The sequence below is a fragment of the Balearica regulorum genome, chromosome 2, assembly GCF_011004875.1.
Source record: "Balearica regulorum gibbericeps isolate bBalReg1 chromosome 2, bBalReg1.pri, whole genome shotgun sequence".
In the NCBI taxonomy this organism is placed as follows: domain Eukaryota; kingdom Metazoa; phylum Chordata; class Aves; order Gruiformes; family Gruidae; genus Balearica; species Balearica regulorum.
The window spans coordinates 157,833,840-157,859,442 of NC_046185.1; the positions used below are offsets into that span (position 1 = coordinate 157,833,840).

Sequence of the window (25,603 nt, forward strand, 5' to 3'; positions counted from 1 at the left end):
TAAATTCTCAGTTATAGTTACGCATAGAAAAAGTTAAGCAGTTATATTCACTGTTCAGCAGCTTGAAGCAGCTGCTTGATATGAAGTTGATGCTTCAGCTTCAGCACCACAGTTTTTGACAGAATTTCTTGACCTTCCTGAACTGCTTGTGGCGTTCAAGGTTAGCTAAAATATGCTCCTCTAGTGAACATGCCAGAGTGAACATGCCTGGAGTGAACATGCCAGAGACTGTCTGCTGTGTGTCTCTCTCCACAATCTGATAGTGCCTGAGCTTGACCATTTTCAGGTTATGATTTAATCAGTAACACGTCGTGCCTTCATGCCTCCTAATTTTGGCAGGGCTTACGTTAGCATGACTGTCAGAGCTGTCCTTTGTGTTTTAGCCAGTATCAAGGGGGAAAGCAGGGTGTTAAGTAAACTTTTTTTTGTTTCTTAATATCAAAGCTTCAATAATTAGAGTCTGCAGGAAACCTATAGAAAGGAGGTCAAATATCTAATAGTAATTATAAAATTCAGAGATTCAGCAGACCCAATATTTTCTATTAACTGCTCATGTGGTAGGAAATTACACACTGGGATTTAAGCCTTGTTGTTTACTTATACCCATTTATTTTGCAGCCACTCTGCTGTGCAGTTTTCTTTATCCTAAGCTACCAAAGAATTATTTCTTGGACCATTCAGTCTCTTTGGAGGAGGCTGTGGAGCTTTGAGTTTTTATAAATTTTCTAAATTTTTGCATTTGGTAGAAATCTGCCTTTAATGTGTATGCTGGGTGCGAGGTCAGTGTGGTGGCATGGCACACTTTCGCAATGACATAGCACAACCAAAAGGGAGAATGCTGTTACATGACATGGCAGGTCATCAGCCATCAGTGAAGCAACATAGTCCAGAGTCCATCTCAAGGATGAAAATCAAGCTTATTGGGAAAGATTTGCTTATTTTGGGGGGAAATTAATGCCGCACAACATATACAACACAGTGAAAACGTAGCCTCAGATCGCATAGTGCGGGCAACTCTTCCCATGTGGTCCCTGTGACTCTGGGTGGAAAAAATACGTTTGTGAATGTGTAAAGCACGTCATAAGTATTAAGTATGGGATCATATGGATTTTAGGCTGTCATCCAACAAAATATGCGTTTAGGCTTTCTTAGTTTGGGACTCCATGTTCCTATCTGCTTAGTTGGCAGCATATTAAAAAGAAGCAAAACCAAACCTGTGTGGGTCTAAAAGGTGGAGAGCTTTCCTCTCCATTTCAATCGTGGGCAATATTTATCCCTTGCTGAAGGCAGTCAGGAAAGTTTCATTGTATTAGAATTGCTTGAGGTTTCACTTCTTGAGTCTTTGCACACACAAACTCTTACAAAAATCCTTCCACATTTTGGATATATGAGGTGAGATTGAGCCCTAATGATATGACTCACTTCTGAAATAAATGTGAGTCATTTGTGTTGCACTTTGGACAAACTAAATAAAGTATCAGTTCACAATAATATTGTTTCTGACAATTGTCTGCTACAATCTGAACTGTTTTGAAGATGTTTTGAATGGCAACAATTAAAGAGTATTTTTCACAAATGAAAGAAAAATATATTCACTCCTTTCAGTATCTTTATGCAAATTTACAGCATACGATATGTTCTAGCACTCTTCTTGTCCTTTCTGGTAGGAATGTTTCCTTTAGGCAACTTAAACTGAGAAGCTGAGTCTATGCAAATTGTATCCGTAATCAAAGGAAAGAGAGAGGTGCCTGCAGATGTGTGTAAGATTAGCGGGATGACTCATCGTAGTAAATGTCCATCCCTTTCCATTGACTGCAGAGAGAACCTAGATGACTCACTTGGATTACATAGTCAATGACTAGACAGCTAAAGGGAGGAGAGTTTTACTAGGCTGCAAGGCTTTGTTTCTACTCATAAATACATCAAGCCAGGTGCCTGGGTTTTGGACATGAGTCCAACTGACACAGTTTACATCTAGAAGGTTAAAGTCTTCCCATCCGAAATGGGATATACTTACCCAATACCCCCAGCTGGGAATAATCTCATCCTTGTGCTGTCCCCAGCACTGTGGTTGGGCATTGTTTTGTGAGAACAGTAGTGGGCAAAGGCCAAAATCATGTGAAGAACATAGTAATGATGTAAAAGTACGGGCAATGGTAGGGCAGTGCTCAAATTCATGCCCTGGACATGTTTGGGTTGCAAGTATAGATGTAGTCCTAGTGATTACTACCTCTATTTTGCATTTAGCTGTTTTATGCTTGATTACTTTATTTTTGTTTTGAATGCTTTTACGGATATAGAAGCTGATAAATAGGAAAAAATTAATTTAAAAAACCAAACCAAACCAAACAAACAAAAAAACCCAAAAAAACCCAACATTGTTCATTGCATCCTGATGCCATGAAATAAACTGTTTGTCTTACCTGCTAGGCAAGACTCTGTATTTGTTGTGAAATGCTGTTGTAGTGGTAAACTGCTGCCCTGCTCTTCACTGCAAGGAAGACAGTAGGAAGTTTCCAAACATATTGTGTATATGTGTTAAATGTTTGTGATACTGTGTATACAAGGGATCTAGAATTAGTTTGGCTTTCTTTTTCACATCGGAATGAAAAATTAATGGCATACCTGTGCATTCAAAAAACTGACTAGCGGAGTAGTTATCAGGGAAAGATATTCCATAGATGCCATAGGTAGGAACTGTCATGAATTTATTGATGGAGGAAAGAAGGTTGGTTATATTGTAAATGCTGCAATATCATGCATATTCCAGCTTTCCTGTAACTCTTTCAATCTTAATTTTCCTTACAGCCATCAACAAAGAGGAACTTGAAAAAACAACTGGACTGAAAATTCTGCAGACTGGTGTGGGGGAGGTAAGTGGCTTGGGGCATTTTACATTCTCAAAAACATTTTAATTGTTGGGGTTTTTTTAAGAAATCCTGGAGCTCGTGAACGTTTGTGAGCTACCAGCCTGATAGCGCTAAGGGCCTTTTTATGATACAGTTGCATCTGTCAAAATACAATCTGCTGCATAAATAGCACTGTATCCCACAGAGAAAAAAATACCGTCCTTATGAGAAAAGTACAGCCAGCTTTAAGAAATGCAGTTTTTTGCTTTGTTGTATCACAGGAACAAAATCCCCAAAGATGAGCACAGCAACTGAAGTTGTCGTATTATTCCCCTTGGTTTTGATAGCGTGCTATCTCATCTAGATCAATGAAAGTTTAAATTTGGGGTAAAGAGTCCTCAGATGTTAGAGAGAATCTGACAGTGAATGACTTGCTTATTTTGGATGTAACTTGAAGCATAAATAAAACATGTGTCTGTTATTATGGTGATATCACTAAGCAAAAACTCCACTAAGCAGTTCATCATTTATTAATAAAGATGATGCTATCTGCTAAGAACCTTGTATGAACTACAGTTGATTGCTAATTCTCGTGCTAATTTTGTGTACACAGTTATCTTTTTTTTGCCTTTTCATTTAAGTAATTTTGATAGTGGTGAATGCTCACAGGGCTAGACAAATGCCTTTTTCTTGTGATTACATTATTCTCAGCATTAAGAATAATGAATTACTAACTTATACTGAAGGAATTTTTTTTTTCCCTTTTTACTGATTTTCACTTTTTATATTTCTAATTTTTATCAGTTCATGCCTAAGAACTCAACTTGCCAGGATTTCTGAGGTTCTTTGTGTAACTTTATTCACATTATTAAAAGACTTGGTCCTGAAGAGGTACCAACGCTGAGACCTGCTGAGACGCTCAGGGTCAAAGCTGTAAGAATTAGAACTTGGAAACAAACATAGGTGAAATCATCAGAAAGTGAAAGCCACATCTCTCCTTAACTGGAGCTGATTTCACTAGTTGAGGTTCTCAAGGGTGCATAACTTCAAGAGCTGGGAAGCGTATCCTGGAGCATGGCTGTGCACCTCAGGCTGTGTCCTGACTTCGAGCGAGAGTGAAGCTTGCGTTTGTGCTATCCACAAGCCCTGGTTTCTACTAAATAACAGGAGAACCAGGACTGTGGCATAGTCTATGGAAGCCACATTCCATAAAATTTTACCCAATGTGTCTCCTCATGCTCATGAAATACCTCCAGGTATTTTGTCGAATTCCAGTCATTGAAGGGATTCCAGTTTGCTTCAAAGTCAGCTGGACAATGAAAGCCCACTTCACTTCCGATGCTCACTGTTAAATTAATTGTTATCTTATATGTGGCCGATGGAGAAAGAAAGCACTTTTGGATATTTGAAATGCAAGAAGTTGTCACCTGTCAAATGCATCATTGATCCTCATTGTAGTAACAGGGTTGTTGTAATCATTGTAGTCTAAGGATGTACTAGAGATCTAGCCTCCAGGACTATTTGGCTTTTTTTAAGACCAGCTAATAGAACTGGAAAAAATGGACAAGTTCTTAGGCTAGAGATCTCCCCAATCTGGTTCTTGTGCTTGGTTTAGTAAAAGTCATTGCAGAACTCATCTCTCATATATTTAGACTATCATAGCTCTTAAAAAAAATGGTGATACTACTTGAATTAATAAAGACTTTGACAGAAGGTGGTGCTTTACACTCTGCCAAATATGTATTTTAAGAAGGCAAAGAGTGAAAATGTATTATCTGAAGGGAAGCAGACATTTTGGCCTAAATATATTCCAGGTTACATCTGAGATATCAGCAGTGAAAGAACCAAGTAGTTTGAAACATTAAGGTGATGGAAGAGCATTTATTCAGCTGCTTAATATTGTGTTGGATGTGAATTCTCCCAGCTGTGTACATTCCCCTTTCTGAGTCTTATCAGATATGATTGTATACATAATGAATACATTTCTGCAGTCTCACCTACATGAAAAATAATAGAGTGCTGTAACCAAGCTGTTTCTTTGTTGATAGGGTATCAGATTCAGGCTATTTCAGGTTAAATCTATGTTAATCCAGTTTTGCAGGGTTGTTGGTTTTTTATTCACCCTGGTGTTTAACAACGTTAAAATAATAGAAAGTACATATTTTAACATAATGAAGAAGCCTTTTGTAGAATAAGGATTTCTTTTTCTTCACATTGTAAGAATGGAATTATATGTAACAGTAACTGTAAATCAAAGTCAAGATGCTCAAACCAAAAGTACTTAGAAAAAGTCTAGTTTCAGAATGAGAAATGGCCTTTTTGTTGGGACAGTAGGTCAGATTCATGACAAAGTTAATGGATATATAATCTTCACTTGCAGGACTGTAAAATAAAAAGGATTGATTTCGCATGGCATGTTTCATATCTGAAACAGTTCAAGAGAAATATAGCTGAGATAGTAATGGCAAATGGAGCAGCTGTGTAAACAAATGCAGGAACTGTTCTAAGCTCAGCAATAATTCATGTATTGCTCTGGACAGTGGAATCTGGTTTAGGTGTTGAACTATGATAACAGGATTTGTGCCTCAGTAAGGAATGTGCATGCACCAATGACTACCCAGGCCTTGGGTGCGGTAGAAGGAAACTCTCTTTCTCTGTGGAGAAGAGAAATGCTTCTCACAGCTCCTCAATCTCTCACTTTCTATCTCAAGAAAAGCATTTCAAAAGCAACAACAGATTTTAAAATTCACACCAAGCTTACTGAGCCGTTCAGTCAAGTCCAGGGAGGGCTGATGAATTGCTTTTATGTCACTGCATAAACACGTGCTGTGTAGTCATTAACAACATGGGTCTGGAGTCTACCAGAGCTACAATACAGTTCATCATCTTTCTGTCATCTAAAAGATTTCCACAGCTTCAGGGAGTTTTTTTGGATAGAGCTGAGGTTAGCTGCGTTGTGTCAATGTAGGGCAGGCTCTACGTTAGCAAAATTAAAGCTGCAACGTCAAAAGCTGCTCATGTGTCAGGATGTTGACTTAAAAGTTCTACATGTTTCATGGGAAGCTTTGGATGATATAGTGCAAAGCATTGTCTGGAATGTGGGTAAGCAGAGCTTCTTTCAGGTCACTGGAGAACACCAGACCTTTGCTGGTACTTCCACAGTGCATCCACCTCAACATCTAACATTTGCCAGCAGAATATTCAATGGTCCAGGGATCCAGAGTTGGATTGGAGTTTGATGTGCTGTGTATCACTCTTAAAGTGCTAATTATTTTGGCACCTATCTATCTTGTTTGTAAGAAAGCTGTTATACCAGAAGAATACCAGGAATAACTCTGCTGTAGAGAAAACCAGTGTCGACATTGAAATCCTGAGGATGTGTGCATTGCTGCAGTACTGACTACCTCTGGAATTATATTTCCTGAGACATTTATTTTCTATTTGGAGTTTTCCAGCACCTATAACACCTCTAAAACTCCCATACAGCAGCCCTCCAAGATTTGTTTGAGTCATTGTCATTCATGATGTTTGTGCCACAAAAATTCATCATGAGCTTTTTATACCTTGTTGGTTATTCAGACACAGTGAAGCTGCTGTTGTCTTTGAGGTATTTTCTTTTGATGTCCCATACATCAAAATCTCTGAAGTCCTAAGGTCATCTTCAGAAGTTCAAGAACCTTCAATAGTTCAATGTATGTGAGGGTACATATGTAAGTGTTGTGTTATCTAGGCGTGTATTTGCATAGTAGTGGTAAAGAGGCAGAGTACTGGTAAAAAACCTGAAGAGCTAAACAGCATTTAAGCAGGACCCATAACTCCATTCTCCTGTGTCCCAACTTGAGGTGGACCATTGCATTTTTCAGAAATAAGAGTTGAACTTGTTGCTTTGCATGGCCGAGCCCCCCTGCGAGATCTTGGGGACAGCATTTGGTCTCGCAGGGAGGGAAAGCCCCAGGTGAGTCCAGGATTCAGCAGGGTTGGGAGCCCCAGTCCCATGCAAATGTTAGTCCAAGTGCACTCGTACCCAGGAGCTGCTCTCCAGCCCAAGGGAGCTCAGCAGGAACCATCAACCACAGCCCCGCACAGAGGTCACTGAGTAACCTGGAATTCCTTCCACATCCTTTAGGAACTTAACCACTTCTTTCTCTTCACATAAGCACTTTTGAATTATTATAAAAGTGCAGTATTTTTCAGTTCAGTTCCACGCTGAGCTTGGATGTGACCAGAGTTTGTCTGGTTCAAGTCCAGCTCCAGTTTAAGAAAATTTCAAGTAATGGTTCAAATGCAGTTACTATGCCATGAAAAAATAACTCTTTGTTCTGCTTTTGGCTGAAATTTGTTTTAATCAACAATTTCAGAATAACAGGTCAGGCTCAAGAAAGTGTAATGATTCAAATCAGGTTTTGGAGGCTAAAAGTCTGTGATTTGATTAATAAATGATCTGAATCAAGTCCTGAAACAAACAGAGGGAATGGCACTGTTTCTGTCTTAAACTGGTAAAACAGCACCTACTCCGGAATACATTATTTTAAATTAACTTTTTCGATTTCCCAGTAGGGCTGCACAAAAGACATTCATCACTGGAATTGTAACTTTGTTTGTAGGATTCGAATCATGGTTCTCATATGGCAGACATAAGAATTAGAATAGATTTCAAAACCAAATGGAAATAACCCAAAATATATGTGAAATGAATACTTTGCTGTACCTCTAGATGTTCTAAAATAGACCAGTAATATTTTGACACGTTTCAGGATATTCTCATTTATGATATTTTGATAGGTGTAGAATTATGTTGATGTTGCATAAAGTGATGTTACTACAATAAAGAAATCTGCATTTAAAAATTCTAGTGAAGGTAGATGACATGATCAGACAGACTTTCCAGAGATGCACAAGCCTCTTTGAGGCAGGAGTCAGATTTTTATCTTACTATCTTCCTTAATGTTGCCAAATTTTGTCGTTAATGTCTGTATATCCAGATTTTACCCAGAATGATATTGGAAATCCATAAAAAATTGGAGTGAGTACAGAACTTCACAAATCATTTGCAATTGGTGAAGAATAAGGTGTCAGCTTTTTTCTGATCTTCTCCAATGACTAGCGAGAATGCTAAGGGTTAGCTTTTGGCTTATAAAGACCAAATTAGCCTGGGACCTACTCCAGTTGCCTTGTTTAGTGACATCTTGGCAATCAGCAAACACTCCTGATCCGGAGCAGATATTGCGCCTGGAGGTGCACTGGGATAGGAAGGGATGCTGTACCCAAGATCATGTAGATAAGGTAGCTCTGATGCAGACCACAGTGCGGGAATACAGGCTGTACATGCGTAAATACTCAAGGTGTAGTGCAAGTCACAGGTGAGATTTGCAACTTCTGTTGAAACCCACTCTCCTCTTACTTAGACCTAATTAGGCTGAAGCCAAACACAGGTGCATACGAGGGAATACACCTCTGCATTACGGTGCAGGCATTCTTAGACCAGGGGACACCAGGGAGAGCTTTTACCGTGAGCCTGCTTTCAGCATCTTTTCCTACAAAACCCATGGCTTAGCGATCAACAAGTTCATTTTTTGCTGTTACATGAGATCTGGGATGGGAGATCCTGCAGACAGCTTTCGCTGGTGGCTTTTGCTGATTGCTGCGGCTGTGCTGATTAGCAGTTGAGCAGAGATTTCCAGGAGGACAGTGTTGTGCAGCAACTTATGTTGCTATGGGCAAGGCATGCGTCAGGTCACAGATGGCCTCTTTGCTTTAAGGCATGTAACTTTAAAGCTATATATACAAATTAGAAAAATAATCATTAAATGAAACACCTTAAGGAGTACAACCCTAGAAATATTCTTGGTGAAGGCACAATGAGGAAGATTCGCTTTATTCCACACACACGTGTTATAGATTCTAAAGCTGTGTAACCGTTAAAAACTCATAGATTGTATTTTACATAGAATGCTACTAGTAATATACTACCTTTATGGAGTTTTACTGACAGTGAATAATATCTCAGTATTACAGTTTTGTGAGTATACATGTATAGTAAAGTGATGCTAATCAGAAGTTAGTCATACAGTAGCGTTTAGAAGTAATGCTTCAAAAGCTTTAAGGAATAAAGCCAAACAGAACATTAAATTTCTCCAAAGAGAATGATGGAGCTCTATGGCTCATTTATTTAAGATCTTGTATGTTTTCACAAAATGCATTTTAGCTAATATTTAGAGATAATGTTATTGCTATTTATTAACTATTCATTATGGTACATAGCCCACTAGAGGGCTGCTTTTCAAATAAATTGCATCCAGAGTGTTAATAAACAGCAAAATAAAAACAAAAAATATGCAGCATGAATATGTATATTATTTTACCACATTATTTTGTCATATACCTTCTGTGACTGCATGTTATATACAGAACATACTAAAACAATATAAATCATGGCCCCAACTCTGCAAACACTTAGAATATGCGTAGCTTTAAGTATATAGCTAGATTTCCTTTTAAGCTGCTGATAAGTTTAGAGTTAAAGAGATGCCTGGATGCTACTAAGACTGTCTTCTGTCACTTATCACACCGTCTGTGGTTGTGGAGGGGCAAAGTTCCAATGTTTATCCCCTGTATTTGATTTGAATATTGCATAGCAGAGGTATTTTGACATCTGAATGACAGGTCACAGCTTCAGTTTGGAAATCAGGTGTCAGTAGTAATTTCTTTTCTTGTGCTCTGATTGTGACAATGCCCTCCACCTTCTTTACAAATTTTTAAAGAACACGACAAGGAAATGAGGAGATTATAATGTTAAGAAAAATACAACAAACCTGATTTTCAGAGACAACTATCAGTGTATAATGATTTATGTTTTCCTCCTGAAACAGTATAAAAATCACAAGTATTCAAGTGTCATGTTGGTTCATGAATTCCTTTACAGTAGCACTATGTGATTTAAAGGAGCAGAAGTGCCAAGTGATGTGGCAGTTGCCATGGCAACTACAGCAATTCAATTTTTATTCAGTATCATGTAAAATGAAACAAGATACGGTTTGCCTTGTGGCTTCAGGAACTTAGCATTCTACCGGTGTTGTTCCTTTTTGTCTTTTTTAACGTTGTTCCCTTAAAAAAGTAGCATGTGTTTGGTTTAGGGATTTGTCTTGGTGTTAGGCCGTGTCATGCCATTGTTTTTAAAGCAGAGTTTCCCTTACAAACCATTATAGATCTGTAGAGAAAAGAGATTTAGATACTAGCACCAACTACATAAAGCAAACTGCTGGGTAATTCTGCTTAAAAATCAATGTTATTATCTACCCTATGATTTGGCAGCCTGCATTTGATATATTTGTAAAGAAGATATGCAGGATCTTTACATAGGAGAATGTGATTGTTTGTACTAGATATCTTACTGATTCATGAAATTCAGCATCCTCCCTCTACTAGCAGCCAGTTCATTATGACTCAAAGGAAAACAAAATCTTCAGTAGTGTAATGGGTTGACTGGGGAAGCTGTAGATTAAGATTAAATTCTGTTTACCTGTCTGAAGTTTGAGTGATAGAGCTGGTCAGAAATTGTGAGAAGGCAGATTCTTCCACCTTCAGAGGCAAGAGCTTGATCCTGGCAAGAATTTCAAGCAATCTCAAACACAGATTTAACTCTTTGAGGAGAGGAAGAGGTGGTAGATCCCAGTTAGCCCTCTCCCTAGCAGTCCCTGGACAGCAAATGTTCCCCTCCAGGTCGCCCTGGAGATCCACTCGCCAGGACCTCTGCTCTCGTTCTGTGAGCCAGGAGAGTGTCTTGGGCTGATTCAAGCTGTGAGACATCCAGCCCTTCTATATGAATACCTGGCATCAAGGGCCTTGTAGCTACATCAGCACTGGTAAAATAAACAAGAACAGGGCACAGAGCCTGGTGTGGTCCCACAGTTGTGCCAGGGGAAGTTTAGATTGGATATTAGGAAATATTTCTTCACCGAAAGGGTTGTCAATCACTGGAACAGGCTGCCCAGGGAAGTGGTGGAGTTTCCATCCCTGGAGGTATTTGAAAGATGTGCTGATGTGGTGCTTAGGGACATGGTTTAGTGGTGGACTTGGCAGTGCTAGGGTAACAGTTGGACTTGATGATCTTAAAGGTCTTTTACAACCTAAATGGTTCTGTGATTCTATAATTCTAATCGTCTGTACTGTTAAATTGTTGGCGTGGTCACTCACATTGTGTCCTGTGCCAACTAGTACTCTTCTAGACTGCTTTGCTTCTAAGTCTAACCAAGATCCAGGCCGGGGACCTCTCACAGCAGGCAGCTTTAATGCGGTTGGAGCACAGGTGTTAAAGCATGTGTTTTCCTTAGAGTTAAACTTCAACTGCAGGTAGTGACTTTTTTTTTCCTCTCCTATCTAGTTACAAGAATTGCTGTGCCATTTATTGTAGGCTTTTAAGTACTAGGCTGTAAAACTTAAGATCTGATCTGCTTTCTGGGAAGGCTGGAGGTTTGGTAGCACATTCTCATTCATCCTGTCCAGAATAGTTTTGCACCTCTACATCACTAAGTTTCCGGCCTCAGGGGCAACATTGCTGTAGTGCTGCTGCATGTCCATCACTTCAGCGTTCTTCAGAATGCGAGGCTTTATGTGCTATGCATATAAAATCATATTTTAGTCAGAATATTTTTAACAAGATTCTATATTTAAGCATGAGGATTCCATTTAAATTAGTTTTGTTGACGATCAGCTTTGTTTCTGTTTCCATGAACCAGACAGATTTATCCTGATGAGTTCGCTTTAAGAGTTAGTTAGGCGGATGTTTGAGTTGCTTTGCCTAAGCATAGTTTTAGTTTTGTTTGCACTTTGACTGGTATCAAAGGGAAATGTTGGGGGGTTTTTAATAGAATTGCAAACCTACTTAACTGAATGTGTAACTCAAAGCTTCTGAGGAACAGCAATGAAATGGCTCGAGAACTGCAGAATGTCACCAATAGGTCTCTATTTTCACTGCACATGGTGCAGGTATGTGTCTCTGGTTCGCATTGTTGGGCATTAGGCACAAGCATCGAGGAAACAACTCATCCTTTATAGCTATACACTGAAGGTCCAGCGAAATGCCCATTTCAGTGAAGAATTATATGTGTCTACGTACTGCACACCAAGACCTGGATAAGGCGTGAGCACAGCACTTTGGCATGCGTGAAAACAGCTCCTGGGCCGGTATGACTGCTTTTAGCGCTATGGATAGAGCTATCATAGAGAGGTTTTTCAACGTGATCTGAGCATATCAAGTGTTTGAGTATCAGAACCTGTGACAAGGAAAAGGGACACGGTTCTATGCCACGGACAAATAACCTAGTCCATTAATGCCCGAGGACCATTGCGGCTGACAACGGTTCACCGTGCACTTTGCTCTTGCAAAGGGATGTCATTTTGTGAACTATTTACCTCTCTGGCTCTTTACCTTTAGCAGGTAGAGTAATGATTTCACTTTACAAACATCAGTGCTGGTTTTATGATATGTATCTCGATTGTTAAACTGTTATTTTACAGATTTTTACTAAGTGAACGCAAACAAATTCTGGTCCTCAAAGCTCTGCTAATGCGCAATGTTCGAATTTTAATTTCCAGTCCATCTTAGATTACAGTGATGAAAAACAACATTTAATCCCTCGTTAACACATGAATAAGCGGAAACTGTCATTTCCCACCAAACAATAACGGGATTATCTCAAGAACTGTCAGTTTATGTGAAAACATTATGTTGCCCAAATTTTCATAAAAATTAGCAGTGGGTAATATTCAAGATCAGAGCAATGGAAAGAGGGAAATCTGCATTCATGGTAATAAATATTCATATTTGTCTGCTCAGGAGATGAAAATCTAATCAAGGGGCTATTGATGCGCTGGATTTTTTATTTTTTTTAAAACCAAGATGTTTCATCTAAATTGGGTTTGATATGGAAATTAGTCTCACTCCAAGTCCTCCAGGCCATGGGCATGCTGGGATAACGCTGGAGGTGTCCGGTACATCAGATGTTGCTGCTGGCATCTGCTTCTACAGACAACAAACACAATAAAATAAAATAAAAAATTGACAACATCTCAAGGGTCAAGCTCCCAGTCGCTTAGGGTGTTGTGGGGTTTTTTTTCCCCCTAAACATTTTAATTTTATCCCAGTTAAATCCTCAGCACTGCAGGGTTAAAATTGTCGGCATTTTTTGCTTTTGTTGACAATTACCATAAATCAGAAGACACTCTGCATGAAACTTAATGAAATATGTATGATCTAAAAATGGGAAGAAGATAAGTGCAGTATGTTGCTTTAGGGTTTTGTGCGTGTATCTATGTATCTGTGCGTGCATACACACAACGTGAAGAGCTAACTTCTATTTTGTGTGCTGTGCACTAAATGGAAGAGTCAGGCAGTTACCAACTGGAGAACATATAAACCATTAAAAAAGTATATGAATAAAATGTATCATCATAGGTCATCCAAAAGTGAGACTAGCATGTTTTCTATATCAGTTAATATGTTCAATTGATACAGCTCTCTGTTCAAATATACAGTTAGAAATATTTCTTGATACTTTTGTCTACACTAGTACAAAAATCTGGTCCATCCTAAAAGAAGCGTTTGCCTTTACATCATCATCATCATCTTTATTGTTGTTGGTTTTGTTATTATTATTGTTATCAGTTATACATAATCTCTTACCCTTCCTTGTACATGTTGGGAGTTTTATGACCTTTTTTTAAAATTTAATATGTCATTAAAGTCCTGATCTTACAAATAACGGCACACATATATATGTATATTCCTATATATATTCATATATATACATATATATATGAGTACATCCTTTCGTGGAAGGGTATTGTATTTTCTGAGATCTACCTAGCGGAGTTGTGAGTGCTGCTGGACATTAGACGGTTTCAGCTAGTTACTGATCGCTGTGCACACACAATCAATGTGTGACTCCATCCTTTTAAAACTCAAATTACTATCAGTGAGTTTATTTAATTCCTGGAGAAATTGTTGTACAAAAGGTATCTTCTTTAGATTTCAAACTGGACAAAAGTCATATCAGCAGCATTCAGCTATATTGCCTGTAGCAGGAGAGAGCAGAAAGCAAAGATAAGCAGAGACTGCTCTGAAAGAAAGGATATTCCTACTGACCAAGAAAAGAGAATAGCTAGAATACAAATACTGCTTGTCGAGGAAGTTGCATCCTTTCGTTATCAAATCTATACCAAATAGAAATATGGAAATATGGCTTGTACTGTTTCACAATTCCAGTAATTTGTGCAATAAATCATTGAAAGGCAAGTATAGGCAGCCTGCAGACTGTGGTGTGCATGTATTGGCAGACCTGATATCTTTTACTGTACAATCTGTGCTGGCATCTTTGTCCAAAATTTTTGCAGAGACTTTATCTTCCTAATCAACTCCTTTGCCAAGCTTAAAAAAAAAAAAAAAAAAGGAAAGAAATGCATGTAGCATATATCACAGATTCACAGATGGGTGTTCAGCATCACACAGGTGTCTGGCACACAGGTGCCAGATAATGTAAGGTAGTCAGATATTTTCTGGGAAATCCCAGTATTTGTTCCTAAAAGAAAAAGGTGCCAGTTCTTCTGGTGCTACCTACACTAACAAGATGTACACCTGAGAGTATAAATGGCCCCTCTTAAACTGTTACCCATTTGACCGAAGTGGTGCTTAGACCAGAGCTGCCCTTGTTCTCTTTGCCTTCTCCTAAGGCACTAAATTGACTCTGTGAAGTTCATGGTGTTCTGCGGCAGAACAGCAGCAGTCTGCACAGAGCGTAGGCAGCACTACTTGATCCAAGTTCTTCTTCATTCACTTCACCTTCTTACACATTTTGCTATTAATTTTAATGTAAATAATAACTATTTCATCATGGAAGAAATTGGGAATCCTTCCTATATAACAAGTAACTTTGGCTACAATAGGTGAATATTTAGAGGAAAAAAAAGACCAAATCAGTTATAGAAGCTTCTACTGAAATGCTGGTTTGAGCTGGTCTTAAGTAGAGAGATTATGATGATGATCTATTGATTAGCAAAGCATTAAGCTTCCATTACATACATCTCAAGGTAGCATCTGGAGATAAGCAATGCAGTGCTACTTGTAAGCAATATATCCACTACAGTGTGAGTACTCACACCACTGACCTCTGCAACCTATTTTAGCTGTTTAAGGTACTTTGTATTAAGTAACGTCCTTAGGTTCTTCCCACAGGTAAGGAAGAGGCTTCAGGTGCTTCATGGCCCTTGGCTGTGGTCCTGGGTCCCATTTCCAGTCACCTTTTTGCAGGGAGCTGCTACTTCACACTACTGAAGTATCACAGGCAGCTTCGGGATGTGCGCTGATTTTTTCCCACAAAAGTACAGTGTACACACCTAGCAGCGCTCAGCAGGACATGGTTTGTGTGCTGCAGAGCTTTTTGATATTGTGGAGCATTGCTGGTTTCCGATTTGGATGAAATCAAGTCTTTCCCCAGTTTTTCATGATAGAAGCACAACAACTTGAGGTGTAGGTCCTCATGCAGAAGGAGGGAGACCCTGATTTTCTGCACTGCTCTTCTATGTGGGCTAAACCTCATTAGCTACACTGGGTAGTAGCCTCCTAGAATTGTTTCATTTTATGTAGCTATTTTAATATTCCAGATAGACAAGAGAACCTGGGACAAGTAGGTGTTCAACACAGCTCCTTGTTCGTACAAAGATCCTTGTTCTGAGTCAAGAAGATGAAGGCTTGAACGTCAGTTTCCCGTAGGAGTGCTCTGACCCTAAAGTGTGAACTTTTTAACCAAAAATCATGTCTTTGACATGAAAAAAAAAAAAATCCCTATTCAAAGTTTCCCTAAAACTTGAGTGGATCTATGAAAAAATTCATTCTGTAGCAAATTGATTTTTCTTTGCACAAATCGTTTAATTGAAAAAAGGCTGAGTAGTTTTGATTAACAAGCGCATTATAGTAATCTTTTCTAGACAGGATTGGGATCTCGCTGGGTACCTGCCCACACATAGAGTGACAGGAAAACTGCCTTTGAGCGATTACAGATAATCACTCAAAAAGACAAGATTAGAAAAGAAAGGGAATTAAAATTATCATTTTTCTTATTTACAAATAAGGATCTGAGTTATAAAGATATCAAATGAAATTGTCCAAATTTGAAAACAAGCCTTTTTGAAATTTGGGATTGGACCCAAAGCCTGATCCAATGCCTGAACCAGATGCTCACCTCTCCTGCCCATTAGTATGCAATTCCAGGAGCATCAGGATGAAAGCTTATCTTCAGACTTGACTTAACAAAATGTTTTAATAATCCTAGCTGTGAAATGCTAGGAGCTGATCTTGGATTTTACAATAAGAGACAAAGTGGTTGTGATACAGTATGGTATGTAAATTATATGCAAAGTATATTGGCATGCAAATTTGAATGCTAAAAGGAAAATCATTCTTTTCTAAACGAGAGAAGAGAGTTTTTCACCCATAAAAAACAGAATCTGCCAATAAAATTTTTTAAACAAATTGACAGGATTTCATTACATTTTAAAATATATTTGTCTTACCATGCAAAATAATTTTGTCTCTTTTCTAAACAAGCTCAATTTCTTTACTTTGCTGATACCAAGTAGGCAAAAATGCTAAAAGCCTGTCAGATAACTAAGGTCTTATGAGGATGCCATAATATAAAAAAAAAAATCATTATTAATGTGTGAAATTTTGAATTGTCTTTTCAAGACTTTGGTCTTTTAGATTCAACAGTCGAAGCTTAGAGCCAATCTAGGTGTTGTCTGTGACCTTGTTGGTCAGTAACATCCACAGTGGCTAACACCATGTTGTTCCTGCTCTTTTGTATCCACTAAACAAGGAAATGTTCCTCTGTCTATTGCCATGGTGAACTTTGGAAACACTAATGGGCGGATATAGAATATTTCAGGAATAGGTAATATTCATAGGGTATGACAAGATGCACCTGGTTGTCTCTCTGGCTCACCAATAACACAATGTGCTATTAAACGTATTTTGTTAACTGCGACAAGAGAAAGCAGAGCAATGGTAGCTGTGTCTGCTGTCTTTTCTCTGTTTTATCTTTTTCATTTTGAGCTTGAGTTTTGTGCCAGACTAATAGCCGATGGCAATGGGCTGGGGAAATGAAACTTTCGCTAAGATTAGGGAATGTGCAGAAAACAATGTGTGAAATCCTGATTTGACAGGGATGAACAGACTGGTGAGGGCACAGAGACATTTTGTGAAGTGAAACCATATTTGTACCCAATGTGTCTAGAAAAAACCTATAACAGCCGAGGTGGCAAAAGATCCCACCCAGGAGACAATAGAATGACATCCTCATTATACCAGCCAGAGAATAAAGGAGGTGTGGAGTTTATTCTGCCCTTTTCAATTACTGGCAGCTTATATTAATTTATGGTGGTGGAGCGATGTGTGTGTTGTTGTGCTCTGGGGTGATTATCCTTGTGAGACTGTAAGTTCAACAGTTGTCATGCAATTTGGAGTTGCAGACTGGCAATTTTCGTAATTGAATCTCAGCAAATAAACAAAATATGGCAACTTGATACATTTCAAGTAATTAAATTTCTGCTGAAATTTCTGCTTCATCCTGGGGACTCCCAAATTTGCTCAGCCAAATTCTGTCTCTGGTTAGGAATGCAAATAACCTCCAAGAAACAGAAGAAGGCAGCCACCTTTATTATATACAGTGGCACAGCAATATATTGTATTGGCAGCTGCCCTTAATTTATAACATGGTCTTAGAAACCTGCCATCAGACCACAAGTCAGAAGAGCAGACTTTGAAAAATTGTGTCAACTGTGTTTTTTCTGGCTCAGGAGATGTGGAACCACAGAATTCCTCTGTTGTAAAATTACTTGTTTGCAGGGTATTAATTCTCCTACCCAGCCCATTCAGGCTGTAAGTTTTCAGAGCAAGGTCTCTTCCTTGCTACATGCCCGATATCTAATACCTTTATTGTTCATATAATGTAGCAGGTATAGGGAACCACCAGGCTAGATTCCCTCATGCTAAATACTTGACAGATTAGCAAATACTGAGAGGTTTGCTGGGTCGTTTTCCTGTGAAGACGAATGATCCAATCAAGTTATTTCTTTGGTTCAATCCTGTCCATCTTCAGAAATTGTACACCAGCTCTGTTTCATGGGACACTGGAGGAGCAGGCAATTGCATGCGTGAAGTTTCCAGGCTCCCAGTTCATAAGACCAGCTCTGGCTTTTTCCAGAGCCTTGAAAGACTGGCTCACAGTTTCCAAGACTTCCCTGCACCCTTACCTGCCCCAGTGAGATGTGACCCCAATGATTAGAAAGGTCTATTAGTAGCTAACATTATCTGCCCCTAACTTAGTTGTACAGACACTTAATTGAATCATCTGTGATAGGAGTGTAGTTAACTGAGCTCTATAATCAGCATAGTCCAGCTATAACTGGAATTGCCTTTTATTTCTCACCAGTGATTACAGGGAAAGCCAAAGGCTAGGGCTGCATAGTTAAATGAGATTCAGTTTAAAAGCTAAGATTGAATAGGTTGGATCTTCAATAGATCTGGGGTCTCAAGATGATTCTGTCATATAAATAACTAGGTAAATTTGGGATATCACAATCTGTAGTGTTGGCTGAAGATGTGAATGGTACAAAAAATATTCACTCAACTCCACATTGGTCTGATAAGCCTGTCCTAGGGACTCCCAAGTGTGATCTTCAACCATTTGTAGCTATCCTTGACTGTCTGAGCACTGTTCATGGAGCGCATGAGCACACTGAACTTGAACAGTTGGATCACCAAATCCCAGCAGGCCTCATAGCCCTTGCGCACTTCTAAGAGGCCGTTATTAGGCCTGTCCTATACTCCATGTGTCCAAGATTAGGTTAAGGTGATTTCCTGAAGTGGGGCTGCTGTTGTAAGAGTTTCCCTGGAGACTGAGTGCAAGGGGACATGAAAGCTCCTGTCAGGCCTGGACTGTGTTATTCTGGGCCAGGCTGGATCTTGATGGCCCCGTGGTTAACTCACCTTGCAGGGCAACCCTTTGAGACCCACTGACCTATGCAGTGAACAGTCTGTAGTCTACATTAGTTTCATAGCTGATCCCACCAGAGAAAGAGTCTCTTCTAGTAGCCTGAAGCCCTCTCTTTAAAGGCAACAAGTTCCCTAATATGAACTTCTGAACACAAAGACAATAAAGACTTCATTCTCTTTGGCTGGTGTTGAAAAGTGGCATGAGGTCAGCCAGGCTGACAGGGCACTTTGGAAGAAAAGAGGAAGGTGTCTGCTATAACTAAAGGATGTTGCCTTCTTTTCTTTTCCTTTTCACTTTGTGTTAAAGATGTATGACTTCCCAGTCAGCGCAGCTTGCAGCGCGCCTTTGTTTTCCAAATTAGAAAAACAAAACAAGCTGTTTCTCAATATAGTTGTCGGGCAGTTTGTTGCATCAAGCTGTGAGCAATGTATGCCATGGAAGGAGCCCTGGCTGATGCCAGCAGAGTAGATGTGTGATTGGGATACAAAAATAGTCGTGCCACTTGGAGTGTATGCAAACAACTGTGTTCCTCTTCTGGTAGTGTAGAAACCCCTGGTGTGTCCCCTAACCTCAAAGCTAACTCAGAAGAAAAATATAATAATGTTGGCATCTCTAATTTTGTTCTTTCTTTCATTGCTTGCTCACCCCTTCCTAGGGGATGATAGGTAGTCTCATGGTAGAGGACAGAGTGCTTACCATGAAGAAAATGTCCCGTTGCAAACCTGTGCCTGTAGGTAGGTGCTGCAGTCTCCATATAAACTGCCACAGAGGAGCGAGGCTGGCTGAGCTGTGCCCACACCAAACCTGGAGCCTCCTGTGTTTGAACAGTTGTAGGTCCCTTGGGGTGTCTGGATCAGCCAGAAGAGGGAGACAATTCACACACACTGTAAAAATCATAAGTTTAGAAGGGTGAAATAGCTTTGAATTTCTCTTAATTCCTTTTAAATACTTTCCTTGAGAGCGTCTGATTTTCCAGCATAAGGAATAATATTAAGACTCAGAGATACAGCAAGTCTTTTTGCTAAAATAGCTTGTGGAGTATATACTATACTGTATGCTAGACAGTTGGGTAAAAAAAATCAAACCTATTATTTTCTGCCAGCAGTTTCCATGCAGTTCTTCATATTGGGGATGTCTTTTTCTTTTCTGTTTTGTTTTGAGTCTTGTTTTCCTTTTTATTTTATTTGGAACAACTGAGCCAGTATATTTCCTCAAAAACTGTTTACTGAATTGGCTTAGCATTCATTTTTATTTAATATTAACTTGGTGAACCAAAATACATTAAAAAAATGCTCAAATAGAATTGAATTTCAGGTTTCTATCAAACACATAACTGTGATAGTGTGAAATAGTAAAAAATAATAAAAAAATGTAAAAGGGCAACACTGCTCATATACTGCCAGTAGGTATCTGTTCCTCATTGATTTTCAGAGTCAGCTTCCAGTCATCTGACTCTTCACAGCTTATGAAATATAATGCAGTATATGAAAATAAATCAGTCTGAGAATTCAGGATTCCAGCGTGCAGCATTATGATGTCAAGGGTAAATGAGCCCATTGAAAAAGCAACAAATGCACTTCAGTGATTGCATTTTTTTTAGATTTTATCAGCTAGCATGCAGATTTCATCTGTCTAAACACAATGTAGTCAGCATTTATCTCCTATAAAATCAGTCAAAACAGAAACTCCTATGTAATCAGTTTGACTCAGAGGTGGTTTTGGTGGTGGTGGTGGTGGAGGGAATCACTTTAGTAATTCTCAGGCAGCCAATGCACACATCTTATCAGGGGTTACCTAGCAACTGTATACTGCCATTAGTTGAAGTATAGTGATTAGTTAATAGCCCATGACTTCACGTGTTACTTTTTTTACAATTATATGCAAGTATTTAGCATTTGATTTCTTCTGAAAACCCCTTCTCATACAGAAATTTATATCAGGTCAGATCAGGACTGGTGCTTATGCCTCCAGTGGATAGTTAGTGTGGCAAGTGCTTCCTTTCCTCCACCTTCCCCATCATGTTTTTTGTCTTCCAGGCTACAACTTAAGCACGTTACCCAGAGAAAATTATAAAGTGTCAAAAAGAGATCAGTGCAATTTCCTGGAACTTTGTTTATATTTTAAATTTTACCTGGAATTACGTGAAGAACTGACTGCTCGCTTCTCCCATGTCATACTAGGACCAGGCAAGAGGAAAGACCTTTCAGATGCAGCAGTGTCACAGGGGCACGTTCATGACCCACTATTTTGGGTTTTACAACATGGTATAAATGTCAGGTGATTGCCACACGCTTAGCTCGAGTATTCAGCAGCACTTGAGTGTTTTGATGCAACACTTCACATAATATTTTTCCTCAGGCTATTTTTTTACCTTTTTTTTAACTTATAACTTTGTACTAAAAACATGCAATTCTTTTTTCACAATAAGTGCTCTTGTTTGCAAAGATCTGTTAGCTTTGAGCATAAGATTTTCATCTAATACCTAACAAATCCTCCCTCTCTTCTGTATGATGGCTTTGTGAAATTTGGAAGGGCACATTCCCTAGCAAAAAAGCAGATGTTTGTACTACCCAGGTGAACCAGACATCCATCAGATGTGCAGCATTTGGTTCTGTATGAAACCTGTAGCCCAAAAGAGGGACAGGAGTGAACTGACAGCTATGCCTTATTCTTCCTGCGGCCCAAATAACTGTGACTGTAATTCCCATCCCTGGTCACCTGCAAGGGTGTTTCTGAGAAGTGTGGTCAAGTTTCTTCACATTGCTGTTATATTTCAAAGCCTGCTGGCTCCTGGAAGCATCTGGAGAATCAACCACAAAATCATAAAAATGTCTGAAGGGACCCTGCAGTCACCTTGTCCCATCTCCTGCTCAAAGCAGGGTGGTTGCCCACACTGTATCAGGTGGGTTTCTCTTCCATACCGGTGATTCCAGCTCCAGTGTAAGGACTAATTTTTGAAGGCAGAAGGAAAAGGGTGGAATTCTACCTTACCTGCAAGAAAATTGCTTGTGCAATCTGGCCTCATGCCTTTTCCAAGGAATGCTGTCATTTTCATGGCTTTCTCTATACCTTGTGGACTGGCTGGTGTGAGCTAGTTGACAAACAAATTTAAAGTTCCCTGCAGCTATTTTCCCTCTGTGAATCACCAGGGGCTTTGGATGAGTGTGCTGCAGTGTTGTTTGGCCCTAGAGAAACTTTTAGAATTGATTGGAATTGTTCTGGACACAGTCGCTACCAGACCTTATTCCCCTGTGCCTGCTTCCAGCTCTGAAGAAGATCAGGACCATGTGCCTGCGACAGTTCTGATTCAAAATGCAGTGAAATCAATGGAAGAATTGCTTTGATTAAGGTCTTACACAAATGTGTTAGCATCATTAGGATGCAAGATAAAGCACAGATAGTAGAAAGTCTGCTACACCCCACTGTCCTGCATACAAGGGAAAGACAAGGAAAATGAGGAGCTTTTCCATAGTCACCCACTCCCTTGGGTTTACTTTCGTAACCTAATTCCAAGCCAAAACCACCACTGGGCAAATTTCCCAAAATTAAGAGCTCAGCCTTGCTCTCCACCATGCTCCTCAGCAGAGCTGTCCCCTTTGGAAGGCGGTGGTGTGGCTGTCCATTGCATTGCCATGGTCTCTGGTCTCTCCAGGGATCCTCCTGAGACTTTTCTAGTGTGGACTCATTGAATACAACCTTAGCCTGACTTTTAAATACCCACCACATAGCCTTCGCTATTCTTAACAACGTGGATTAAGTTTTGTATAACTAGCTTCAGATTCATGACTTTCTGAAAGCTTGAACACGTTGTAGTTAGTATCTTATGGACCTTCGTAAGCTATTCTTACAGGCACAGGGAAGAGAAGGCAAAGCTTTGTTCTCTTTGTATTTTTTAGTGGGACTTGGTCTGCTACTAACAGTGATGAGGACAATGTAAATTCATAAAGACATAAATGTACAAAATAACTGTGAACTCAGAATAAAAATATATTACAAGTTTTATATAAACTTTATGCTCCTACTGTAATTCCTATTCCATGCACTACATATATCTATGCACCACGTAAGCCTAATTCATATCGACACATATAAGTTAGTTAAAGAACAATCTATTTATAGTTTAGTAAAATTTGAAGTCCTTTATGGGTGCAAGGGTTGGATGTTGGTAATTGTAACAGAACAATAATTACCATTGAGTAGTAACTAGTCATCTTAAGCTTTGATCTCATTAATAGGGTCAGATTTTGTTACTGTCGGAAAGGACACTTTAAAAGATAGCTGCTGTGATTTCTGAATAGAGATCCTAGAGGTTGGATAAGAATGTCACAATGATTTATGTGACTTCTGAGATATTTTATCGTACAGTATTAAATATAAACTGTGAGTACAACAGATGGATTTTGCCATACAATCCATTTATGCTTCCTTCTGTAATGTGTAGTTATCACTGCACATATACAAGATGTTTTGTCTTGCAGAAGGAGTTTTTCTAAAGGATTGCAGCAGGATTTGTGCTGTCATTTATTAAACAGGAACCCCAGACCACAGAGTGGTGCTACACCGTGGCAGCTGCTCTTCTTCACAAAACCAGCATTTTTCATGTGGCTGACTTTCTCTCAGTCAGCTCCACAGCAACTTTAAATCATTCATCTCCTTTTGTTTTGAGGGGGGAATCTAGCTGGAGATTGACTCAAGGATCATTTTAGCATGCTTGGGTGTCTCTTAAAGAAGTACCATGTTCATTTGTAAAGTGGTTGATCAGTCCAGTGAAAGGAGCTGTTGCTACATCCCTGTCTCATTAGCTTTTTAACTGACTGTACTGGAAGTGAGCCCTGCTTGAAAGTACAGGGAGGTGGTTTGCTCCTGGTCTTATCAAAAGGAGCTTTCAAGCAGCAGCAGGGAGACATAGGACCTTATTTGTTAGATTACACCGGTAAGAATGAAATCAAAACTGGGACCAAAGACTCTTGTACTTCATTCCCATGTTCAGGTACCCTTTTTAATTCTTTCCTAATAAATGGCTATCGAATCTTAGTAGGCAGATTTGGAGTTACTAATGACATTTTGAACGGAACCTCCCTGTCCTCCTCAGGAGAGTGCGCACAGCCCTGGGCCATGTGCTGGAGGAGTACTGCCTTGTTATTTGAGTGACAACTTCACTTCAGGCTCTTTTGGCCCTGGTTATATTATTTTTCAATTTGATGTGAGTATATTATTTAACACTGACTGCATCGAGTGTTTTTAGCTCCAAGAAGAGTATTTTACTGCATGTTTGATTTTCTTTTATTGCCACATTTCACAGTCAATGAAAGCTTTGAATTGAGACCTTCTGCGTCTGTTGGCACTGGGTAACACCAGGTTTCATGCCCTTCTTTAGACACCTGTTTTACCAACCTGAGCACCTAAGTGGATAATTTTGAGAATAGAGCCTGTATATCCAATATATATCCTATATATCCTCTAAAAACCATCCTAGATACAAATGACAGATGAATAACAAGCGTTTTATCTGAAGTCTGTATCATGCAGTCTGACACAAATGCTTGTCTGGCATGAGTGGCATCTGCCCCTGACATCCTCATCTCACGTTCACTGGTGAGCTCTCTGTGGTCTCCCATTTGGAAGTTGTATTCCCTGTGGAAGGACTTGTCTCAAGTTAAATTACCTGTGAGATCACTAACTCTGTCTCTATCCTAGTGGTAAATTCCTAACAATTTCTGCCAACCCTCAGTATCAGCAATGATGTTCAATGAAAATCTTATAGTATTAAAACTACATTGTTTTGGCATGGGTGGTGATGAGTCAGAATACAGCCCTGGACCATACCGTTAACCTGTCAAATAAAGAATTCCTACTGGAGACATCCCTGATTGTAGAGGTTTTTACTTTTGCTTTCTCTTTTAATCCAAAGGAGTAAACTTTGGGATTTGTCCGAACTGCTATTCCTGTTGAAGGGAAAGATGAGCGAGTTTGCATTCAGGCTCGGAGTTTATTTCCCACAGGGTTCTTACAGATCTTACAATAAGGTATTTTAAAGTAGGCTTCTCTAAATATATAATCTCATTTTGCAGGTCACACTACAAAGATTTTTCCTCCCATGGCATTTATTCTCCCTGATAGTTTCATTCTGTTGTTGTGTAACTCAATCCATCATTTACATATGCCCAACGTGAAAAAGAGAGCTAGATGCGACTACCAGTATTTTAACAGAGGTTTTGTTTGACTCGATGGAAAATGAATGAATACTCAAAAGTTTAAAATATACAACAGGTAATCAGGAAACTTCTATCTGTAAGTGGCCATCGTGATAAATTTGCTTTCATAATTTGTGAAGACTTGACAGTGACTTCTATGTATCATCTTTTAGGCATCTGCTTTCAGCCTTGTTCTACAGTATGCACTTAAATACTACATTTAAATACTACATTTGCACCATCAGTGCAAAATTGGCACATAGCCCAGCAAAAGACAGAGTGTCTCTATTCTCCGCTCCTTGAATATAACAGGGTGGAAGCTACTGGCTCACAACAGTTACTCTACAGAAACTATGACTGAATTCTGGTCTATGGAGCAGGCAGGAGACAAACGTAGTGTTTCTGCCTGGAAGGGATGCTGAGCAGCTGGCAAGCTATGCACGAGAGCTTTATGTGCAGGTCTGAGCACAAAAGATCAAAATAAAAACTTAAAATGACCATTGCAAAACAGAAT

The 25,603-nt window shown here is 39.3% G+C and overlaps 1 protein-coding gene across 3 annotated transcripts in view; it reads left to right on the forward strand.

The window, feature by feature from the left end:
- The window catches only part of PTPRN2 (protein tyrosine phosphatase receptor type N2), a 674,941-nt gene that overhangs the window by 428,663 nt on the left and 220,675 nt on the right, over nt 1–25,603 (forward strand). For all 3 annotated transcript variants that reach the window (XM_075746622.1, XM_075746624.1, XM_075746623.1), the window contains exon 12: nt 2,809–2,873. In XM_075746622.1, the coding sequence (XP_075602737.1) occupies nt 2,809–2,873 (65 nt within the window). The remainder of the gene's footprint in view (nt 1–2,808; nt 2,874–25,603) is intronic.